Source organism: Numida meleagris, chromosome 7 (genome assembly GCF_002078875.1).
Source record: "Numida meleagris isolate 19003 breed g44 Domestic line chromosome 7, NumMel1.0, whole genome shotgun sequence".
NCBI lineage: Eukaryota > Metazoa > Chordata > Aves > Galliformes > Numididae > Numida > Numida meleagris.
The window spans coordinates 16,521,172-16,545,012 of record NC_034415.1 but is presented as its reverse complement, the minus strand read 5'-3'; the positions used below and the strand labels follow the sequence as shown (position 1 = coordinate 16,545,012).

General features: G+C 42.0%; 2 protein-coding genes across 11 annotated transcripts in view; one reads left to right on the top strand and one right to left on the bottom strand.

Annotated features, from left to right (window-relative positions):
• The window catches only part of LOC110402305 (uricase-like), an 8,345-nt gene extending 7,422 nt beyond the window's left edge, over positions 1 to 923 (bottom strand). The window contains exon 1 of the mRNA XM_021404254.1: positions 720 to 923. Coding sequence (XP_021259929.1) covers positions 720 to 881 — 162 coding nt within the window. The 5' untranslated portion in view covers positions 882 to 923. The remainder of the gene's footprint in view (positions 1 to 719) is intronic.
• Positions 240 to 23,841, top strand: DNASE2B (deoxyribonuclease 2 beta). 10 transcript variants are annotated; one of them, XM_021404252.1, is made up of 11 exons: positions 240 to 439; positions 3,923 to 4,100; positions 5,627 to 5,708; positions 6,625 to 6,786; positions 8,314 to 8,511; positions 9,063 to 10,699; positions 11,055 to 11,293; positions 11,875 to 12,066; positions 15,357 to 15,498; positions 16,249 to 17,047; positions 18,452 to 23,841. In XM_021404252.1, exons 1-6 carry the CDS (start codon positions 270 to 272, stop codon positions 9,416 to 9,418), a joined length of 1,146 nt encoding a protein of 381 aa, XP_021259927.1. In that variant the 5' UTR covers positions 240 to 269; the 3' UTR covers positions 9,419 to 10,699; positions 11,055 to 11,293; positions 11,875 to 12,066; positions 15,357 to 15,498; positions 16,249 to 17,047; positions 18,452 to 23,841. The 10 variants fall into 10 exon arrangements, with proteins under 10 accessions (XP_021259927.1, XP_021259926.1, XP_021259924.1 ...); XM_021404251.1 differs by having other exon boundaries at positions 11,377 to 12,066; XM_021404249.1 differs by having other exon boundaries at positions 11,055 to 11,796.

Here is a 23,841-nt window from a genome sequence, read left to right as displayed (position 1 = left end):
GCACCACACCGAGCCAGGAATGGTGCAAAGGCTGAGCTCATTGCAGAGGCTGCATGGAAAAGTAGAGAGGAGAAAGTGGTTTTGGTTTGCTTGTCTGAAAACTGAGGTTTTTCAGGTAGTTGTAAAAATTAATATATATATATATATATATCAGACTACTTTTGAAAAGATTGACGAGTGTCACGTTGCCATTCTGCTGCCTGGATTGACACGGGCGAGCTTCCAGCCGATCCCGGGGGCGTTCACCAGCAGCCTTACAGGCTGAGAAAATGCAGGCGACTTCTGCTTTCAGAGCCTGCCCTACACTCACTGTGCCACGCGTCAAGATGACTGCGAGCTCTGCCTGGTGCAGCCCTACTCTGCTGCTGCTGTTCTTCTCCCCGGCCCTGTGGGCAGCAGAGATTTCCTGCAGGAATGAAGATGGGGAGGCAGTGGACTGGTAAGTAAGCACCACGCATGGGAGGGATGCTGGATGAGGAAATAATGCCTAAAATTACACTGCGCAAAGTAGGTGGGTCACTGGGAAGTAAAGCATAGCAATCACTGGTTTAATCCTGCTTGCCTCTGAGTAGCTGAATTTTGCATTTAGACAACCTGGGATAAGTTACTGAAAGGTGATTTCATTCCACGGAACCAACCACGCTGCTGCATTATGACTAACTGCAAAATAATGACAGGTTTACACAGCATTCGTGTCTGATGATCAAAGCCAGCCTCACCTGTGTTACAGTGCCAGCACCACGACTGCCTGCAGCGGCACTGCCGGGGGAATGCCTGCACCCTGCTGTGACCTCACTGACAGCCCCTGGCCACGCAGGGGAGCTGAGGCCCAGCCACCTCCCGAGTGGGCTGGGAGAGGCACGAGGAGCGCAGGCAGCCATGGCTGTGTGGGAAAGCGGCGTCTGGCAGCACCCAGCCCGCGCTCAGGTACTAAGTGATTAATTGGATTAATGTACCTTGAAGATGAAAGACATGAAGTGTAATCACATAACAGCCAACCAAGGTTTAGAAAGTGAAACAAGGGCTCTTAAAAAGAAAAAAAAATAGCACTGAAGCCTCTCAAAGGCAAATCTCAACCACTTTAAAATAAGAGTGACAGAGCAGCAATTAGTTCAGATATGAGCGATAGAGGAGGAGGTGCTGCTCTGTACCACCTCCCTCACGCACAGCTCACCAGGGGCTCCCAGGCACAGGCAGCATGCTGCTCACATCAAGCTCCCGAGGGACTGGCCCAGACCTGTCCCGCTTACCAACGCACCTCCAGATAAAGATTTTTGGGGAATCAGAATCTGAGTTGGTGCAGCCAGCCAAGAAATCGGTGATAAGAAAGATTTCATTTATCTTCAAAACGCAATGATTCCTTGCAGAGTGAGTTGGGGCCTGCTGCAGGCCCTGGTCCCTTCTGACAGGAGTAGGAGGGAGAAAAGGGGGAAACTTCTTCCAAATGTACTGTGACCCAATGAAAGAGAAACTTGCCTGTCAGCATGGGTCATGCTTGTTTATTGACAAACATTGTCTGCTTCTTCCTGATTCTGGAGTCAGTTGCTATGAAGCAGAACTGAAACTGCTGAGAAAAGCTTCCTCTTAATCAAAGGATGTTGACACCCTTTCAAACAAACAGAGCTTTTCATTTTTTTGTTTCCTCTTAGCGAGAGCTGTACATGAGTCTCTGCTTTTCAGTGGCTTCCTGCTGCAATGTTCTGTAATCGTTCATTACCAGTACTCACACACCTTTCCTTTGCTGCTAGACTGAAGGAATCACTTCCCTTATCCACTCTGATCCCTCCATAGAAATGCCCAAGGCTGGGTGGGACGGGACTTTGGACAGCCTGGGTTACTGGGAGGTGCCTTGCTGGGGTACAACTAGATCTGTAAGGTCCCTTCCAACCCAAACTGTGCCATGAATCTCTGCTCCCACCCGTGTCCCCCGCTTGCCTGCAGTTCCTACCATGAGCAGTAGGGCTGGCAATGGCCCCAGGTGCTGTTCCACCTGGGAGCTCACCTCGCCACCCCCTGCATGCAGCACACAACCCCAGGCCTGCTGCCCTCAGGAGGGTGAAGGTCCCTACTTTATTGGCCCAAGTCCACTGCAGTCTGTGGGAATCATTTTGTGCACACAGAGCCAAGGATTCAAGCTAGGGCTGTGCACTGTTTTTTATAGGACAAGCAAAAAAAGAGATTAAAGATGTGATTGCTTCTAGAAACTCAGCGCTCACACAGAAGCAAACACTGTGGCTGTGCTAATCAGATTCTTTGCTGCTAATGACTTTGCTTTTCCCTGATTCTCAGAAAAGTAATTTCAGTCCACTCTCACACTTTAAACTCTTAAGAAACTTCCTGTGCACAGTTAGCAGTGAGGACTTTTATCCAGCTGCAATTGCTGAGGCACTCAGCTGTAAGGTTGAGCACTCAGCTCCCCTGGGAGTGGGCACTCCGGTAAGCATGTCAGCTGCAGGGCTGTAAACATGGGGAGAACACCGACCTTCCAGCACTTTTTGGAGGAGTTTGGAAAGGCTTCAGGCAGCAGTTCTTGGCTCAGCTCCTACTTGTATAACTACTACTTCTTCTCTTCTTTCCAAACTCTCATTGCAAGTGAAGGGATGGCTGCAGCAGGGAATGCTCTCACCAGACCTCCCCTGGAAATCCCTTCCTCGCCTTTTCCTGAAACATCCCTCGGTCAGTGGGGATGCAGGTGGATTACCAGGATCACCAGCACGGTGTGTGCTTCTCCTCAGCCTGTATGTGTGCCCTCCCCATGGACTAAATGTTCCTCTAGCAAAATGCTCTTCTGGTACTTTTACCTGCTTTCTGAGCTGCCTTTTTTTTTCACCAACTGTAATTTATCTGGGCAGGACGTACTCCTCCCAGTATACTCAAAGTGTTAAGCGTAGTCAGACTGCATTATTGGTAAGTACCATAGGACTGAAAGTAATGCCACTCAGTTCTTACTATTGACGTAAATAACAGATTACTTAAGCAGAGCACTCAAAGCAAGTGGCTCAATTAATTAGACTGCAATTAATCCCATGGACTTTTGCACTAGGAAAACCTTTTTTACTTCAGGGACACTAGTAGGAACAGACCCATTTACCAACAATGTCGAGTACTGTGCAATTTTGAAGAGATTTGTGTTTCTTACTAATTGTTTGTAAGTATTCCATTTGGAACAGCTCAGCAGACTGTGAGTCTGCTATTGAAGGATTGTAATTAAACACGGTTTCATGCTGAATTATATAATTTTATGATTTAATACACAGTGTAATTATATAAATACAAAATTTTATTTTATTTGTATAGAATAAGAAATTGTTGGTAAGAGTTATCCACGTTAACCAAGAGATGTCAGAATGAGTTTGGGAGCTGGAGTTCAGGCTCAGCCTTTTGCTGTCTAACAGAACCAGGAGCAGCATGGATTTGGTGGCTGCATGGGACGCCAGAGGACGTTCCCACAGTGACCATCCCTGCACAGGTTTCCCTGATGCTGAGCTGGCAGCTCAGTTACTGAAATGCCAGGAAGAGCACATTCAGCCTCATCCTCTCAGCAGCCTTCATACTGAGGGTGAAAACCCCATAACCGTGCAAGACAGACTTCTGCTCAAAAAGGCACACGTTCACATTTTAGCCACAGGAGGGACATGGGTGCAGTGGGGGCAAACCAGGGCTAATTATTTTGGGGTACCAACAGCAGTGTGGCCATAACAAGCGCAGTTTGGTGCTGGCTTAGCCTCTTCAGAGAAGCAGAGTGAAGGTGTCAGCAGGGACATGGTTCTGCTGGTTTCAGAGTGATGGCACTGGTGCCCCTGCACAGGCATCCCTGTGGTCAGCCTGGTCCTTACATCCTCATGGGGGAGAAGAGATGGACCTATGCATTCAGATAGAATGGTTTGCAAGTAAAAACAAAATTTGCTTGTCGCTGTTGCAGGTTTGCTCTGTACAAGCTGCCGAAGCACACCAAAGGAGATTGCACAGGGCTGGGCCTGGAGTACATGTACATGGACAGCCTGACGCAGCAGTGGCAGCCTGGCAGGTACCTTGTCAACATGACGCAGGGCGCTCTGGGACAAACACTGGGACAGCTCTACGAAGCATACGAGTCCAAGGCAAGTGAGGTTTAATTGCTGTGTTGCTAGCATGTCTACTTGACACTACTTGCAAATTAATGAAACCAGCCAAAATAAGCATGCAGGGCTATGGCTGGACCTGACTGACTAGATCTGCTAATATGCATCAAGGCGAGCATACTGGCGGCTTGGCAGATCATTTGCAGTTCTGGCTACAGTTGGAATCATAGAATCATTTGAGTTGGAAGGGACCCCTAAATGTCAGCTAGCCCAACTTGCCTGTGCTGCAAAGGGACACCTACAGCTTGATCAGGTGCTCAGAGCCCTGTCCACCCTGACCTTGAACGTCTCCAGGAATGGGGCGTCCACTACCTCTCTGGGCAACCTGCTCCGATGCTTCCAGCCTCATTGTAAAGAATTTTAAAATAAATATTTTCCTTATATCCAAAATTAGAATTAGAAGTTACCCTAGAAATTTCTAGTTGAGCCTTTCACACACTTGAAGTATTGTCCATCAAATAAATGAATATTGGTGCACAGTCCCCGTGGCTTTGTTTCTGCGATTTCTGTTGAGGGGTGGCTGAAGCACAGAGCCAGCTGTCAGCTCAGCCTGGCCCGGTGGTGACTACCACAGACCACACTCCTTAGCCAACCCTGCTGCGTGTGTTTCAAGCTCCACCTTAGATCACATTTGGGTTTTGCTGTTGCCTTGTGACTGCTTCACCAATAATGATTTTTTTTTCTAGTCAGAAACCTCCTTTATATTAGTGTGATTATAAAATACCACAAGATGGTTATTTTTTAGCAACGACACATTGTTCCCATTCTTAGGAGTCTGGGTGTGTCTCTGCACGTCTGCTGTGGGTTAGTGGTAGGGTGTCATTAAATTTATATGTAAAAAAAAATTTGGTTAAATATTGCCAAACCACTTGACTCTCCTATTCCATATCGCACTGTAGCTGTAATACAAACAATCTTTACAAGCTCAGAGCACTGAGCTACGCTGATGCCATCTGCCTGCCCTGCTAGCATTTGCAAACTGCACATCAGGGAAACGTCTCCCAGTGCCTTTGAAGTTCTTTAGTCAGGGGAAATAAGGTGTGGCTGTATGTAAGTTTTTTGCAAAAAATATAAATTTTTTGTCCTTCATAAGAACACTTGTCATGGCTTCTTTTCCTGAGCAGACATTTTCACAGGACCTTGTTGCTAAATGAGAAAAGACACACAAAAATGTGGAGTGGAGTGTGGGAAGTCCTGGGAAGTGGTTGCCAAGCACAACCCATGGAAATTGTCCTAGTGAGCATATTGAGCCTCGAGGACTGTTGAGTCTTGAGGACTCTCAATGACTGAGAGAACTTCCACTTGATATTAACCAGGATCCTAACGCTGAGTCTTCAAGGTTTTTTTTAGTGTAAGCTCTGTGGAGATGGTGGTAGTTAACATGGGGGAGGGAAAAGTCTCATGATGCGTGCAGAGATCTGCTGAAGTCTCTTAGCAAAAGTTGTTTGCTTCAAGGCCTTCCTCTTACTGAATGTCGTGTTTCAGAAATGTGTGTTTCCTTGCAGGGGAACAACACTGCATATGCGATCTATAATGATGAGGTCCCTCGTTCAGGCTCCATCAACTGGAAAAGAGGACACACCAAAGGTACAGGGAGAGTCCCCAGCTGCAGTTTCTGCATTCTTAAAGTTGTGGATAACATCTATTTGTTTGTCAACCTGCATATCTAAAAATCCTGCCTAAAGCAAAACTAGAGAACAATTTGCATGATGAGTGGTTTGCAGTGCAGTGATAGACGCAGTTGCTTGCATTCTGGTTCTGCCATGCCTGCGCTGTGTTGAAGAACTCTTAGGGATTAGGGACCCTTTGTTTTCAAGAGTAGAAACTCATGTATCTGCTTCAGCGAGTACAGACAAGTCGTCCTGAGCTGGCTGTGTGACAGCAGCACCCAGTGCAAAGGGAAAGGCACTCTGTGAGACAGAGTTAGCCACTAAACTCTCCCAGCTCTCCGTCTCTACGGCAGGATTATAGAAGCACTGAAATGAGCAGTGACAGTATTGCGACAGCAGCCCTGGTGGTCCCTCAAGGAAGCAGATGGGGCTTGCCCAGCCTGGCAATGGGATGGAGAACCTTGGCAGGGCTGTTTCCGGCTGCAGAGCTGGGGGCTGCTTCCTGGGCCCCTGCCTACCTGCTGTGCTGGTGGCCTGCCCTGAGCGCAGTGATGAAATGAAGGGAAGGGGAGGGGGCAGTGAGGGGAGAGTCACAGACATTTAACTGTCAGATTTTTCAGAGATTATATTTGAGCAGAGAAAGAAAAAGTTTTACAAATTTTCTTCTGAAAGCGCAGAGGTGACAGTTCAAGTTAGGCTACACAGCAGAGAATTAATGCACTTTTAGCACAATATCAGTGTTTTCCATAGCCCATGAATATACTCTGGAGCCGGTTTTACTGTAGACATTAACGCACTAAAGCATGGTGTCTGCAGCAGCAACTCCAAAGCAGGGCATCACTGATGTCTCAGGGCTTTGCCATCATTCATTTGGCATAACTTTCCTTTGATAGGATTTCTGCTCTTGGACAAATCACAAGGCTTCTGGGTGATCCACAGCGTGCCCCTGTTCCCCCCCTTCCCTGAGGATGGCTATGGGTACCCAGCCAGTGGGGAGTCCTACGGACAGACGGCCATCTGCATAACCTTCGCATACGACCAGTTCATAGAAATAGGTAAGGAAACCTCCCTAAGAACATCTTTGTACCGCTGCACCTCTCTGACTCCTTTCCTTGAGGCTGTGCCTCCAAAATTGCTTTCTTTTGTCCTCCATTATCAAATATGGAAACCAAGTGGGGCCTGGAAACAGCATGCTTGGCTTTCAGTTCTATTTCAGTCCTGTGGGAATGTGGGAAATTCACTCTTCCACTCTTTCTCCATCTCCCATGGGGACTATTGGGATAATAATAGTCACAAGTGCATATTGAGGGCAAAGTCAGCCCATACATGACAAATACTTTAGAAATATGAAGGAGGATGGGTCATTGTTTTTAACAGGAATAATAGCTTATTCAACTGCCATAGTCTGCAGTTCTGCAAATGCAAAGCAATCACTGCTTGAGCAGGAATGGTGGCCTTGACATGTCAGAAATACAAACTGTGGAAAAAATATTCCCCAGAATTTCTACAGGTACTTTTTGCCACATAAAAAAAAAAAAAAAAAAACCCTACAAATAAGAAAAATGAAATTTCTATCGGTAAGATTTAGAAGTACCTGACACTGGACGTCCTGAATAGGGACTATCAAAAGGCATGGTAAGACAACACACCTATATGTTCCTTAATACATTTCGCATTGTTTTTCACTCTTTGCTCAGTTACAAGCCCCAAATTTCATTAAAGAAATGCATAAGATTCTAAACAAACAAGCTGGCCACACTATGGAGCTGTCAAAACCAAGATCCTGCTCCTGGAGGTGCATCTTTGCTTGTGCTTAGGGAAAGGGGACAAGAAAATTTCCCACTCTATCCTCCCAGCTTCTGGTAATCTGTAGTTTAGGGATTTCCTGAGCTGGAAAGTCTGGAAAGTTCCTGATGGACTCGTCTTCATGAACTCATCACTCGTGGAGCTATTTGTACCCTTCTCCTTTATGACATCCACAGCAAGGACAGAGCACTGTACAAAGAACATTTCCTCTGCAGATTCAGTCCAGATTCTGAAAGTCAAACTCTATTCTCCCTAAAATCAAGCCAGGTGCTTTGCCAGCTTTTCCCTTTGGCTTTGGTTTGGCAAGTATAACTGACTGGAAACTACTCCTGTATATACAGACTTGAATTCACACGTGCCACTTGTGCACTATATGACGACTCAGAGGCTTGAAGATGACCATGGAGGGATGTGGCATGGAATGAAAACACAGGCTGGTAGTTCTGCTGAGAGCAGAGAGGTGTACATGGTAACAGTGGACCATACTCTCCCAGACAGCCTATGTGCTGCAGGGCCAGTCAGAACTCAAAGCAATTAAACACATTTTTGGTTGCTAAAACAAGCTGCTTTGACACTGAGCTCCTCTGGGAGATAAACTGTGAAGATGAGAAAGGATTTGGATTTCTTTTCCTAGATAGAACTTTACCCTCTTGATTACTTTGCTTTAACCCATTTTCATTTTGCATGTGTTCATTTCTTTGTGTATTTTTTTGTGTCCTTTAGAGGCTTTTGTTTCTGTTTTGTTGGTGGGTTCTTTTTGTTTGTTTTTTTCCCAGACCAACAGATGCTGAGCTCGAATCCAGAAATCTACAGCTGCTCCCTCCCTGATACCTTCCAAGCTGATCTCCCAAACCTGCAAAAGCTCTGTGCGGGTTCCAGGCTGCCCTTGGGCCCCCTACGCCGCCTCTCCAAGCTGCAGTCAGCACATGGGGAAGCCTTTCTCCACTTTGCAAAGTCTAATTCTTTCGTGGATGGTAAGAGAAAGTGCTGCTATCTACCACATGCTCAAGCAAGTAGTAGGCATTCAGTATATCCTTTGACAATGTTTTCTTTGAGGGGAAGAAAAGAACTTCAGCTTCAGAAATAAATGTAGCAGAGGGCGGGGAATGGTCTTCTGTCATTCTGTCGGCCCCAAAAAGTGAAAAGCTATCTGGTCTTTCAAATGTCTTAGAATGTACATTAATGGAGTTGCCAGAAATTTTCTATCCTGTTATTCAACTGTAGCAACAAAGAACAAAAATGAGGTTTGAATCATTTTTTGTTATGAAGAACTGAGTTTTTTTTTTTTTTCCTTTTCCTTTATTTCCTGTTGATTATTTATAACAAGTTTTCCAGGAAAAGAAGGGAAAACAAGAATGAATTTAGGAAATAAAAGTCAAAATAAGGGGAGGCTAGGGGCAAAATCTCTTCAGGTTCACTTCAGGCATTGGAGTGAAATTAGCCCGGTGTAGGTGGTCCTTTTTGGTCCCTTCTTAAATGAAGGAAAATGAAGGGCTGAATTTTCCCATCCTCTGCTATCCCACAGATATCTACGTGGCCTGGGTGGCTCAGGAACTGAAGACTGATTTGTTGGCTGAATCCTGGCAGCACTCTGGCCAAAAGCTTCCCTCAAACTGCTCTCTCCAGTACTACGTCTACAACATAAATCTCATAGGGACACCACTGAATTCTACCTTCCATTCGATCCAGGATCATTCCAAATGGTCTGTTTCAATGAAGGATGAAGTTCAGTGGACCTGCATTGGAGACCTAAACCGCGCTGTTGAGCAAGCTTGGAGGAGTGGTGGGTTCATCTGTACACAGAACAAACACATCTACAATGCTTTCAGACATTTGGTGATCCACTATGAAAGCTGCAATGATGCTTCCACGTGGATATAAATGGACCATTCCTCCCAAACAGCATAGCCCCTCATTACAAAAAATGTGTAGGAAATAACCCCCTTAAACTATATTTTCTCTCTGAAAAAATGGCCCTGTGAGTTGCCAGATGTGCTAGACTTTCACCTCATTAGCTATAAAAGCAGTCATTTTATGGGTTGTTTTTCTCCCTGCACCGAGATGCTGAGGCAAAGCATGCTGCTGCCAGCAGTGGTTCACAGGGGACCTCTGTGAGTAATGCTGGACAGGGGATGTTAGGAAGAATGAAAACTTGCCTTGCTACCTAGGCTGTCTGGAATGGGCTGTTGACAGGAGAAAAGTACCCCAAAATGATTCAAAATCACCCCCTTTTCCAGATTCTGTTGAAATCAGATCGTGTCTGTTGAGGCTGGGCTGAATTTCTTAAAAGCCAGGCGTAATTGGATGCAGACAGGAAGACAAGTAGTCTGGGGACAAGAAGGCTTCATTTTTATGATTAATTTTTAGATAAGAAATGAGCTTTGAATCATTTGTAACCAGTAGCTTGGGAATGTTTCTAGTGCTTTTATTCATGTGCAGCAATCATATAAGCCAATAAACACGTCCAAAATATGAATGAATAAAATAAATTAAGAGAGAAGATGTTATTTTTATGGTCTCTCTCTTCCATATATAGCTACTTGTGATTGGTTATAAGGTTTTATAGCTGCCAAAGGAAAAATTGAGAAAATTAGGGGGAAAAAAAAGAAGAAAATATTTGAAGGAAGATGTTATTTCATCTACATTTTCACACTACAGCTAATGTGGCTGTTAATTTTTGATACCTCCATTCTCAGGCCTAGCATTTGAAGTTTGCATAGATTTGCTATAAAGACAAAGCTAACTTGCAAACTCATGATAACATTTCTTGACTCAATTTTTAATATGTTCCTAGGTACATTTGTAGGAATATATCTCACCTTGCTATTTTTTTTTCCTGAACTGCTATAAACTCCTGTTTGAAGGTTTGCCTGCCCTGCTAATATTTCTGTTTTGCTGTGTTCATAGTCCATACCCCCTGACAATACAAGTGCTGAGTAGCTATAAAGAAATACCGTAGGACCACAAGAATTTACTCAAGATTTCCTTCCCTTTCCATCCTGAAAAACCAACCAAACAACAAAGTGTTCAAAGTACCAAATAAATTAATATCGTATCACATTTGTGCATACTTCTTGAAGAAATAAAACTACTGTATCTGGCCTGGTTAATGGGGAGAATTGTGCAGAACTGGACTATATGTTTAGTCAACCTGGATTGAAGGTAAACCTGGCTCTCATAGCTCAATGAAAACAATGTAAATAGTTTAGATATTTTGCACAAAATAGACTTTGTTCTTTATCTCTACATATGAGCAAAAATTTTACAAATAATTTGTTAAATAATATTTTTCCTCTGAAGCTTGTCAAATTATTTTACATGCATACTTTCCATTGTTTTACTAGCTGTGGTCAAGTAATAACTATCTGTGGCAGTGAAAATTGCTAGTTAGACAGCATTGAGCACTGGGACAGTAGGGCTTTGCTTGGATAAGCCAAGATAAAATTTGTTTGTCTTGTCTACTTTTCCATGGCAGACACTGACCTAACCTGCCTGAACTCTTACATCTTGCCCACAGCACTGCGTGCGCATGACCTCAGTGTACAGGAACGACAAGGAGCCCTTCACTGGTGACAGCTCTGGTGAGGTGCTCCGTGGTGCATCAAGGGCACCAGGACCTGCTCCAACACATGTATTTCCTATGGGAGATGCTCAGCCGCAGTGTTTGGCTCACAGAGCTCAATAACATGGAGTCTCCACCCCCAGGCTGACATAGTGGTGTGTCACAGTCCCGATCCCCAAACCTATAACTGGAATGTAAGTGCTAATTGGTATTCTTAATTATTTGCTCAATCGATAGCTATCATAGAGCAAGACTGTTCACAGCATTCCTCTCCCAGTGTGCTCCAGATTGGTTGCTTCCATGTCAGCTGCTACTAAAGAGGCATAATCAGCAGTGGGAAGATGGAAAGAAACCCTACACTGCCTAAACAGTCAGGTTGGGCACACACTCATTTCAATGGTGTAGCAATAAAAAGGCTGCTGTTCTGGTTCTTACTTTTTCTGACTGTGAACAGTTTTAATGTAGTTTTCCTTTCGTTGCATAATGTCCATATTTACATATCTCCCAGTATTTCCACTACACACATTATGAAACATGGGCAGATGCTTTTTTTTCCCAAAACAGACCTGTGATCAGCAATCTGAACTTCTGGATTTTCAAATGGCCTGTATCTGTCAGGCTACCTGTGTGTCATCAGGACCACATCCACTAGCTCAATCTCACATGCCCTCATAGCACACTCTATCACTGGTGTGAGGTAATTATTTTTGCATATTTTTACAAGGGTTTAATTTAAAATGTGCTGTTCCTTACCAAAATGTCAAATGCTCCACAGCTCTACCTGCCCAGTGCTCCCTTTTGCTGACCCCTCTAGTGCCCATGGAGGGGAACACTCAGCACAGCCCCCACTAGGACCTGGTGAGCCACAATGGGGCTGCTGAAGGACAGAAGAGTTGGATCCAGCATGGAGAAGGCAGAAAGCTCTTCTTCTTCTAGAATCCCCTTGTCTGATTCCCTTGATACACAGGTATGGCTATTCTGACTCTTGGGCTCTGTTCTGGTTAGACTAAATGAGAACATTTATTATGCATGAAAACTGTTGGCCGAGGGAGTAGGGGAAGCCAAAAGCTCACATTATTAATCCACTAAACCTTGCTGTGATGCAGGGGAGTTTGCAACAAACGCAACAGCAGGTATCACTGTTGGGTAGGAATGGCCTTGTAATTATTTAGACAAGATGAGGCCCTGTTCCAGCATGCCCACGAGCACTCCAGTGACAGGAAATGCAAATGTGGCCTCTCGCAATACCTGCTTCGGCCTCCCCCACCCACCACTCTCGCATGCCCCCCTGTCACTCCAGGAAACCAAGCCTGATGATTTCCCTGTCAGCCCCTCAGGATTCTCCTTCAACACTGGTGGCTGGGGATCCCTCAGGTAGTGGCTCACTGTGCAATTTTACACAGGTGTAAATGGAAGAGGCCATCTAAAGGATTAGATGCCAGGCTTACTAAAACAAAAGCTAAAATACTGGGAAGGTGTTAAAACTTAAGCTGTGTGAAGTTTTGTCCCAGCTGGGCAATTACTCCACTGGAAAGCAGGCAGAGGCATCCAGCCAGAGGCCATTTCACAGGGCAGCTTTATGATGGGATTGCTCCAGGTGTCTCCACAGGGACTGAAAACACCCTGAGGCCTAGCAGTGGGAGCCATCCCTTCCACCAGCATGCTGGGGGTCTTCTAAAGGATCTGATGTTCCACAGCAGCTGCCTGCCAGCCAGTGAAGGGAACATTTGGGAGAAATTGCTCTGACTTAGCTGGGAACCTTCCCTTCTTCAAGGCATGCTAATGAAGCCTAGCACTGGACTTGTCATAAAGGTCTGCAGGTCTATTTCTGAAACACAGCAAAGTCAGCTTCAAAGTGGGCTAGACTTGTTTTTAAAAGTACCAAAGTCTGCAAAGCTTTGGATGTTTTGCCCATCCAGCTGCCAGCAATACCCCTTCTCCCAGCTGTAATCCATGCCTCTCCCACTTCTGCATTGGCTCACTCCAGTGCTGCAACAGCAGCACACTGTCTGCAGCTTTCTGCTCTCAAAATGGGAAGTTTCCAGCAAATGCCTCTAAACATTAGTTCTTATGTCAAACAGAGTCTTCTTGGCATGCCTGTGGTGTGAAGAGAATGGGCTGCTTTTGAGAAGACATACGGGTCACTTGTCCTTCTCTTCTGTTCAAATATATGCCCTCCTGACAGTATTGAAATGCTAAAGAAGAACATTGTGAGATTTTTTTTTAATGTATCAAAGCATCTTCTGCATTATTAGCATAGTCACATAATTATCTCCAGAGAAACTTACACCCATACATTAACACCCATAAATCATTGTGTAGATGTCCTTTATGCCTTCATTTTCAGCTTCTGGGAAAGATACATCACTGGATACTTAGCACAGTAATTGCTTCCAAACATGTAAGCTGCCTGTGCCTTGGGTAAAATGTTCAGGAGGCAGAGATGTGCTGGCAGGATCTGCTAGAACCACAATGCAAGCCAAAGCCTAACTGTGCTCAGAACATGATGCAAGAATATGATGCACCTCTCATATTACACAAGAGATATTTTAAAAAGACAGAAATTTAAAAATGAGAACGTAAAGGAATAGGAACTTGTGTTAGGCAAAGCATGGAGAAACATCTTGTAGCAGGGAATAAATTCTCCATTGTGCAAGGCAGGGAGCTGAGATTTCAAGCTAGGGTAACAATATCAGTCTTTGATAGATAGCCTGATACCCTGAGCAGATTTACTGTATCTGACACTTTCCTATTCAATCAGAGATATCAGATTAAAAGCCTACTCTGATGAATATTCTCAGAATTCTTCAGCAGTAAAAGCTGCTGCGAATGATACCTGAAACCAGCTGTAGCACTTTCAGGTCTTGGCCTCAGGAGGTAGTTTGTAATACAATTTTTTAATTCTTATCTACTGTTTTAAACTGATTTGTTGCAGTATTCTATGCATATTTGATAATTTAATTTTACTCAAGCTGTTAAATACAAAACATTAGGGTTTGAAATATGTACACTGGTTCTTAAGCAGCCATGTTACATTTTTATTCAAATAAATCCCCTTGATTTTATTTTTTTGGTGTTGAGTTCATTTTGCATTTTTACAGGAGGTAACTTGTGGCCATTCTGCATCTCCTGCAAGTCAGATAAAAGCAAGAAACATCTTTTCCTTCCTTTCACCACTTCACAGCCTGGGAGCTGCAAGCTAATAATTAAATATTGAAAGCTTTACCAGAGAAGGGCAGAGTGTTCAGTGTGACCTGCTGGAGTGCTGGTGGTTGCTGCAAGCAGTTCACTGTAGTACACTTGTCTTAGCATTGCATAATTTATTAATCATAGAAATTGTGCATGCAAATCAGCTACACACTTGTGCATCATCATGTACTAACCAGTATATTTATTTTTACATGCATTAAAGCCCTCAGATAATCATGTTGCATTACAGCAGTGCACCTTTTCTCTATCGCCTTCTGAAACCTGTCAAATGCTTGCTAAAAGCCATGTCATCAAGTGTGCTGGGTTTTTGCTGTTGTTCCTATACTTTCCAAAATGTGACAGTGTTTAGCTCCAGGGCTTTTTTTTGTGTGTCTGGATTTTTACAGGTTTCCTTTTTGGGCTAAGGTTCTGTCAGCCAAAAATCAATATTTCTTACAGTGCAATTTAAAAAATGTATTCTCATACTGGTATGTTTATGCTTAACACCACTGCCCACCTATTCACGCTGAGGATTAAGAACACTGAGCTCAGTGCATGTTTCAGAAACTATTTGCTTCCTTGCCCTGGCAGCTGCCCCATTGCTCATACTGATCTTGTAAATCCTGGGCACTGTGCACATGAAATCTGCATCTTTTCTTCTCTTGCTTTCTAACTACTCTAAATAATGGGTTGCATGAAAGTAAGATTTTCAAGGGGATAATGAGAGAACTGACACTTTTGCATGAGACATTTTGTGAGGAAAAAGCATAGAAGAAATGCTGCGCAGCAAAGACAGACAATTGCTGTAGCTGTGTTCCCTACTGCCCAGCAACCTGCCCTCCTCTTTACTGCCAAAAAACGTGGAGAACCAGAGAAATTAGAATGAAGAGAACTCAGAGTAAAACTCAGAAGAGTGAACAGGACAACAGAAGGTGAGCCAAGAGAGGAATGAGCAAGAGAGGAGCAGAAGGAACATTAGGGTGGGAGACACCAGTGGAGGTGCAGAAATCTAGTCAACTACCTGTTTCACTTACTGTGATAGCTACTGAGTATTTATCTGTTTTACAGGTATAACCTCCACAGGCTGTGCTGCAGAGAGAAAAAAAATGAGAAGCACAAACTGAAGTGATTTAGCCAAGTATTAAAAACCAAACAAATCCGATCACCTGGAAAGGAAGCAGCTCCCTGTTTGTTACCAAGCTTCCAAGAGGTGGGGTGAGGCAAAATCAAAAGCATTACATGTATAAAAGTAGGAGGGAGAAATTTACAAGCCAACCTAAACAGTTTGAACAATGTATTTGAATAACATGCTACTTTTTTCTTTTTTTAAAAAAGGAAGCTACAGTTAAGATTTAAAACCAATAAAAATGCGGTGAAAACAGAGATGCAGAACATTTACAAGATTAACTGCAGACCATTTCATTATGGAGGGTGGCACTAAAACTAACTTCATTCATTCTCATGGTATTCAGAAAACTGCAGGCAAAAAAAGTAAATACAAATACAAAAGAACATAAACTGTGATAAGCAAACTGATGCCTTTATCACTTCACTCTTGGTATTATTATTACAGATTTGTCTACAAATTTTGGCCTTTTATTCTCACAGAAAAAATAAAGCTAAGTTTAGAAAATTCCCCAGTTTTGTACATTCTTTGGTTTCCTCTCTTCCTACATCCTGATGCAACTTTATTCTGTAGTACTAACCAAGCCACCAGTACTTGGCCCTGCACTGAGTCAAAGCCAGCAAGCATTACTTACTGTCACCTGGCTCATGGTGGCCTGCTGCTTGGTAGCCTCTCAGTCTTGGATTCCACAGAGGAATAATGGTAGTGCAGAAGCTGTAGCTCTATAAAAAGTGTCCTCATAGTATCAGAGGAGGAGCTAGGCATAAGGGGTTGGCTCCATAAATGCAAATATTTCATAATTTATTTAGTAATGTGGCTTTTTTTTTGCCCTAGGCAAAAGCTTTAATAAAGGAATAGTTCTACTGCAACAAAGGAAACAAGCAAGAAGAGAGATGAGGACACATCCTACGTCCATTAATGGCCGTGGAAATTTGCCTTCATCTTCAGTGGGAACAGATTTTCAAAGACATGGGAATCGCCCATACAAACCAGAGGATAAAATCTGAACCTTCCATGGTCTATGACACGAACCAGAAGATGGCCCCAACACAGTGGAAATGTCCCCAGCAGGAGTTTCACAGCCAGGCTTGACCACAGTCCTGTGTGTGGCGCTGGCTGCTGGGACGGACGTCATCGAGGCCACAGGCACGGGCAGTGTCTGTGGTAGAGCCCTCCCTGAGGCTGGGCCAGGCAGGAGCCAGGCAGAGATGCATCTCCTCTTGGTGAACACTGACCCTCTTGCTGATTATGGGTTTACTTTCAGTGCCCTGCATTTGGGAAGATGAGCAGCGTGGACAGTAGTAATCTTCCCCAGGGAGATTCAAGCTCTTCTTCAAGGGCCAAGAACTCATCCTGGGCACTATCTGCCTGCTGAATGCTACAAAAAGCCAATGCAGAAAAGCCCAGATGAAGGAGCTATGTGATCGCAAGCATCTCTGCAGCTGCTGTTTTGCTACTGGCACTACACAGCAAAGTAGACATTAAAAGAACAGAGGTGCCATTCTTCTGCTAGCAGCAGCATTCATCTCCCTCTCATCCCTTTGGACAACTCCTTTTTCCACTCCCAGGATTGCACCACATCAACTCACTGTGTGACAGTGCACACACCAGGACCTTGTTACACTCTTGAAGGGTGAGTTCATCTGCCCCACAAACACATGGCCCCTGTAGTCCTGTTTGAGCTCTTTAAGAAAAAGTCCTCCACTATCCTTGACTATCGGTCACTAGAATATGACTGATAAGATAGTCCCTTCCAAATAACCAAATTTTGCAGACCAGCAGGTGTTTCAGAAAAATGTTCCATGGGAGTATGCACCCTAAGGAAGAAGACTTCTTTGTAACAACTTATCAAATTATGTTTCATATTGGATCTGTGCTGCCAGTCCATTGCAAGTCACATAAAGAAAAGGATTACAAGTATTTTCACAAGAATCTCTTCAAAAGAAATATGTTTACTGTGTGCTAAGATGTCTGTGTTCTACATGGCACTGATTTTCAGTCCCTAGGGATAAAGAAGTCTATGAACCTTTAAGAGAGTCACAGATATGACTAAATAGTGCAAGTTCATGCATATTTTCTAGATATTAAATTTCTTAAGGAAGCCCATGCCTCTACTGGAAAACTAAAGGAAATTTCAAAAGATGTCCTATATTGTATGTCAAAATATCAATTTCTATTTGATTTTTTGAGAGCATTGCCAAAGATTCTTCAGGAACAGACAACATATGGTTTCAATTCTTTTTTTTTTTTTTTTCCCAAGAAAATGCAGTATTTCTTTAATACTAAATTCCATTGGTTTCCAGTGCCCTCACTCTTAACTGTCACCTTGTATAAAATCAGTCTAAGAAATGAGGAATGAACCATGTTGTGTAACTGCTTTTAAAATCATGTAGTAGTGCTATTAGGTTTTGTGGGATTACTTTGATAGTCCAAGTAAAATAACTGTCAGCTAGACAGATAGTGCAATAAAGGTGAAACACAGTATTGCTGATAAGAAAGTAATCTTTATTTCATGGTCCCAGACTTCTCCTACCATATGAGCACAGCAATTTGTGGGATTGAGTAGCACTCACCAACATAACACTGCTGAGCACAAACAACTTGATTAGATTAGTTAAACCAGTGTGGTAAAGGCAAAGTTAAACTGAGCAGCTTCATGGCCCTTATCAAGTATAATATAAGTGCAGTTTCTTCTCTATGCAGGGAAATTTCACGTGTGTTAGGGCTAACAACATTTGGAGCAAGTCCAGTGTTATTTCAATGTAGCATTGGATGAAGTGTGACAATAACATCAGCCGAGTAAAAAACTGGGAGAGTTAAACTCTTGACAAATTTACAAAAGCACTGCACAAATTCTGCATGTACTTGTGCAAGGCCTTGAGCAGAAGAGAAATGTGTTTCTTCTAAGAGGATACAGGTGTGGCTACTACTGTGTACCAAAGATATTTAAAAAAAAAATCCTGTTGATGCTGTTTGTTTGAAGTAATAATTAGTCTGCCATCAAATTTGAATGATAACCATTGCTTTCTTCACACAGATTTTCTAAGCTTGAGAGACCAGTTCTCAAAAGCTCTCTAGCAAAGCACTTATGTTGCCATCATCACTCCCTCACAGGGAACTGATAGAAGACTATCAGAAGGGTGAGTCCTGGTTTTCAGTACCTTCTATGAATTGGGCTTCAAAAATTAAAGTCAGCTTTTCTAAAATTGATCCTTCATAATTACAATTGAAAATGATGTATTTGCCAAATGCTCAACAGCCTTGAAAACTGGATCTGATGTGTTCAAGGTAAAAATAAAGGTATAAGTCTGTAATATATTTCACACTTAGAAACTTTTTGCGTATACTCTCAACTGGAACGTATGTTTTCCTTTTTAAAGAAAGAAAAAGTGATACCTCTTTCATTATTGATACAGCTGTGTAACTCAGCGTTTTGAATTTTCTATTTCAGATTTCCCCAGGAGAAAGTTGTCTCTGCGGATGCCCCAGACTCTGCCAAATGATTGGCTTTCTGACCAGCTCAGTCATTTAATTTTGTTGCATGTTTTAGACATCCATTTTTCTCTCTTAACTTCAATTCTATGTTTTTTCTTCTGCAGGCTTATAAGAAAAAAAACACAAAACACTTGGACTGAAAGGAAAGCACATGTATCAGAACAGACTTTAGGATTTCTTTTACTTCAAACACCCGCAGCATCATGTCCCAGATGGCTTAATACTGAGGAGCACTTTGGAAAGTCATTTGTATGGATATATGAACATGCCTTTTATAAAAAGAAAGGTACAACTGAAGAGCTCTAATACTGTAAAGAAATCCACTTAAAAGTGAAGAAAGATAGGAATGACAATTGTCTGTGCAGCTTTGATATGGCCTTTGTGTAGCTTTCTTATACAACTGTCTTTAATCACCTGCTGGACAGTCCTTCATTTAGTGTACAAGATCTTCAGCATTCTTGGATAATGGGTAGGAGCGTTTTGCTGGTTTTTAATTCTTTTTATTAAATGTGTAGTCTTCTGTTCCTACTTATTGCCCATTAGCCAGCTCCTTCCCAGAAACTAACTACATCCTGGAGTTTGACATGTTTAGCTCCCTGAAGCATTACAGTTCTTGCATTTGGTCTAGAATTACCCTGGCTTTATGCAAAGGCTTTACCAAGCAGCAAAGCTTTTCTTAAAACTCACTGAAATGCTTTTCACTCTGAGTACATAGTTTGGTTTCAGCTAGGCAGTTGCCTGATAGATAGTACTATAACACAGTATCTTTTCAAAATCCTGGTAGGTGGAATCTTGGTTTGAGAACACACTGGGACGTTCAGTAGCACTGATATTTTAGGTCACAACTGTTAACAATTCTTGGAAGAGTAAGAAGTATTTAAAGTCCAGGTGGTTCGGGAAGCCAGCAGTGAATTATGAGGCAGCAAAATGTGGGATAACTAAAAAGGTAAAGAGGATTGTCTGCTGCAGCTTGTCTTTTGAAACAAGACAAATGGGAACAACTCATGCATACAAACATGAAGAGGACAGCACAGAGTGGTGGAGTGCCTGCCTCTTCCTAAGGCAGAATCATACCTAAGGAAACAGCCTAGGGGTGAGGGCACCAGACTGACATCTTACCTGAAACAACAGCATTATTTTGTTTCATCTCTGCCATCAGGCATAATGGAATGAAAGACCCTGAGCCTAAAGAAAAGCAAATAATTACTCCCCAAACAAGATGGACTGTTTCCTCAAAAGGTGTTGTAAAGGAAAAGCTTATCTGCATTCAAAGCTGGACAGGTACACAGAGAAACAACAGCATGGCCAGGGAGTGTGGTGACGTTCATCCTTGTCAGGATGGCAATCTGTTCCCGGGCCTACCAAGCAAAAACACAGGTGAATGAACAAGTAAGAACAAAATTGTAACTATCAGTGTCAGCCTGGATTTTTATATATGCAGTCTGGAAAATTATATATTTCATTGTAAAATAATCCAGGAGAATGATGTGCTAAAAACCCTCAACAGAGATCTGAGATTACGTTCATCTGAGCACTATATTCTAGTTAAGTTTTTAAAAAGTGTAAGAGAACTTGGTCTTCAAGCAGCTGTGTTGGGTCCTCCATCACCACTCCACTTTTCAATGACTGTGGTTGGCATCATATTAACAGTATCAGCCCTGCAGGTTGTGTAACAAGGTAATGATACAAGCTTTAGGGATGAAGGTGGAGGTGCTGGTAGGATGAAAATGTCCCACCACCCACATACAGTAAGAAATAATTGAGATTAGGTGAGGCTGCAGTCAGACATAAAAATTAAAAATATTATTTATTAACAATCAAAAGAACAAATTAAACTAAATTTAAACTATTTAATTATATTAGATTAAAAAGTCTGAAATGATCTCTGTGATCTTCTAGTCTGACTTCTTGTATAACAGAGAGCAAATTGTCCCAAATTAGCTCCTTTTTGGACTAGATTGCATTATTTTAAGGGGAAAAAATCACATCTTGATATAAAAATTAACCTAAAAGCTATGATAATGCTGGGTTACCATCTCAACGGTCAGTTATGGTAAACTATAAGTTAAGACTGCAGCTCTTGGATTTTTGTCTGCTAGATTGAAGCCATGTATTTTTAGAGGCATGTAAAGAGCCCTCGTTAACTTTCTCTTTGATAAACTAAATGGACAGAAGTCTTTGAACCCCACATTAGGAGAGTATCCTAATCCTTTAATCATGTTTCATGTCTATTCTATAAAACCTTTCTGATTTTTCATTGCTCTTTTTGACTTTAGAACACAGAACCCATGTACATTTTTCATCAGTGACAGATACAGAGGATATATATAAACCTCCCTACTGTTTCTCAATATTTTCTTGCTTGGGCAATCAAGAGTTAGATTCTCTGTTTTAGTCACTGTACCAAAGAAGTAGCTGTTGTGGACCATTACAGTCTCCAGCTCCTTTTCTCTGGCTGCTTCCCAAGAGAGCACTCCATGTAAGATTTGCTGCGCCCTTGTTCTTTCTAGACTTAGTCTAATTTATCTCTATAAAGAAAAGAAAAGAAAAAAAAGCTTTCACACTATTTTTTCTAGAAGAATAAACCAGAAAGGGGCTTCTCAGAGGTTATTCATGAAATATATGTGGAAAAGAAAACAGGATAGGATGGGGCTTCTAAGTCCTATATTGGCACTAGCAATGTGCACTTACATTTGAATTTGAATTGCAGAGGCCATGCCTAGAAGCTTTGCCAGCTGATGGATACAATCCTGGTATCAGACTGAATGTTGTAATTACATTTCAGGTGCATTTAAAACTAATGTTATTCTGCTGGTGAAATAAATGAATAGGACTCAACCATTAAGCCTTCCCCTATCAAAGGGAACCATGTTGTATTTTCTCTTCATTAATAATTGCACACAACCCTAGGAGGTAAAAGTAAAGCCATTCAGCTGCACCAAACAGGAGGAAAATACAATCAAATTGGAAATATAGGCAAATGAAAACATTGTCTTAGCTAATGCATCTTTGTCATCTTGTACTTTGTAGCTTTGACTGAAATGGTGTTTTTTTATTCTGTCCTCCATCTCTGACCTGAATATCCACAAACCTTGGCATCAGTCTATGAGTGCTGGATAGAGCAACAAATTTGCTGAACCACATACACCAAGTAAAGGAACAACTGTAATAAGAAGTATAACTTAAAACCAGATTTCAGGATGACTTTCTTTTCTTTGTTCAATCATATCTTGTGCATCAGTCAGGATTAGATCTGACAAGCTTCTGCTGTAAAATGTTATAAAACAGGCTGAAATCTGGGCCAGGACTAGGGGCATTCTTGGGAAGCTCTCTGGATTTCCTGGAGGGTGAGGTGTGGCTCTGTAAGTGGGTGGTTAATGCCAGTGATTTTATGTTGCCAGTAATTATGTGCAGCTTGAGTTTCATTAATAAGAGCTACATATGCATACTGGAAAAAAAGAGTTTATCTGACACTGAGATTATTACATGTTGCTAGTTAACAATGTTCATTACCTTTGTTATTTTGTGATTAGCACTTATAAACGCCCAAAACCATGTTTATATTTTACCAACACATAAGAAAAAATGTTCTGTCACTGAGAGTTTAAAAGAGAGGGATATCTAGTCATATATATTCCACCAATCTTTTTAATGTTTTAGAACTAATTTTCCTTGCATTACTAACTGTTGTAAGTAAACTCAGTCATTTTGCTTTTCTTTATAATTCCTACCAGATATAGAAATATGCTTCCCAGAAAGTTATCCTGAGGTGAAAACCCAGCATGGAAATATCAGTCTTAAAAGATTTCATAAACTAATAAAGAAAGGAAGCAGAATCTTATCACAGGGGATGGGATGGGCAGCCTTAAATGAAAGCAATACTACCATTCTAGTGAATATTCACCAAAATTGAGCAATAAAAATGGGGAAAAGAAGAAATGACACTGTAGTCTAGCAAAGAATGTCTTTTAGCCTGATTTCATTAAAAACTCTTTCACTGCAGTCTCTAGTCAAGCACTATTTGAATATTATGACAGATATTCTAAAATTATTCTAGTTTTTTGAAGGTTTGTGGGTTTTTTTTTTTTGTTTGTTTTTTGTTTTTGGCTCCATTTTGATGTTTCATGGCATTATACGTTTTTCATGGCATCATAGTCCGGAAGGAAGCACTGATTCTCCATCCTGACCTTTTGCCCACTGTGGGTGATAGAACTAACTCAAGTGATTTCCCCATAATTTCTGGGGGAGCTAGAATACTTCCTTTGGAAAAAAAAAAAACACCTTCTCAGTTTAAAGATTTCAGGTGATGAGCAATACTTCACAAGCCTTTTAATCCAGAAATGTCTCTTATCTCAGCTTTCAAATACTGCATCTTTTAAAAGGTTTGTCTGCTAAACTGAAGATTACCGTGATGACAATTATTGTCCTTACTGAGGTAATTTCACATTCTTTAGCTCTTGTGTGATTCAGTGATGGGCTAAAGAGATAAGGGTTTTAAAGTCTCTTCAGTAAGGGGAGTTTCTAGATCCTAAGTCAACCATCAAACCACTTCCTGTTTGCCAGCTTTTGCACAGATATCAGACCAAGACATACTGCTCCACCAACAGAATCCTTACGTAGTACATACAGTGTGCTCCCCACATTTGTACACCCGAGGACTGCATTTCTGTGTGCACCTAAATGGTTGTCTATATTGCTACTTTTCATATCGCAGTCCTCCATCAGATAACTGATCTACATATTTCTTTCCTAGAAATATTAGCTTGTAATTAACTGTATTAGTTTGCACATTGTTCACATTAGCTCAACTTCCTTAAAATTCTGGTAACACTGCAGAATCTATCCTTATTATGTATCATTTGACAACTTCTGTCTTTTATGTAAATATTAGCTTATAAATTTTGAAACTAACTAATAAATGCTTCTGACTTA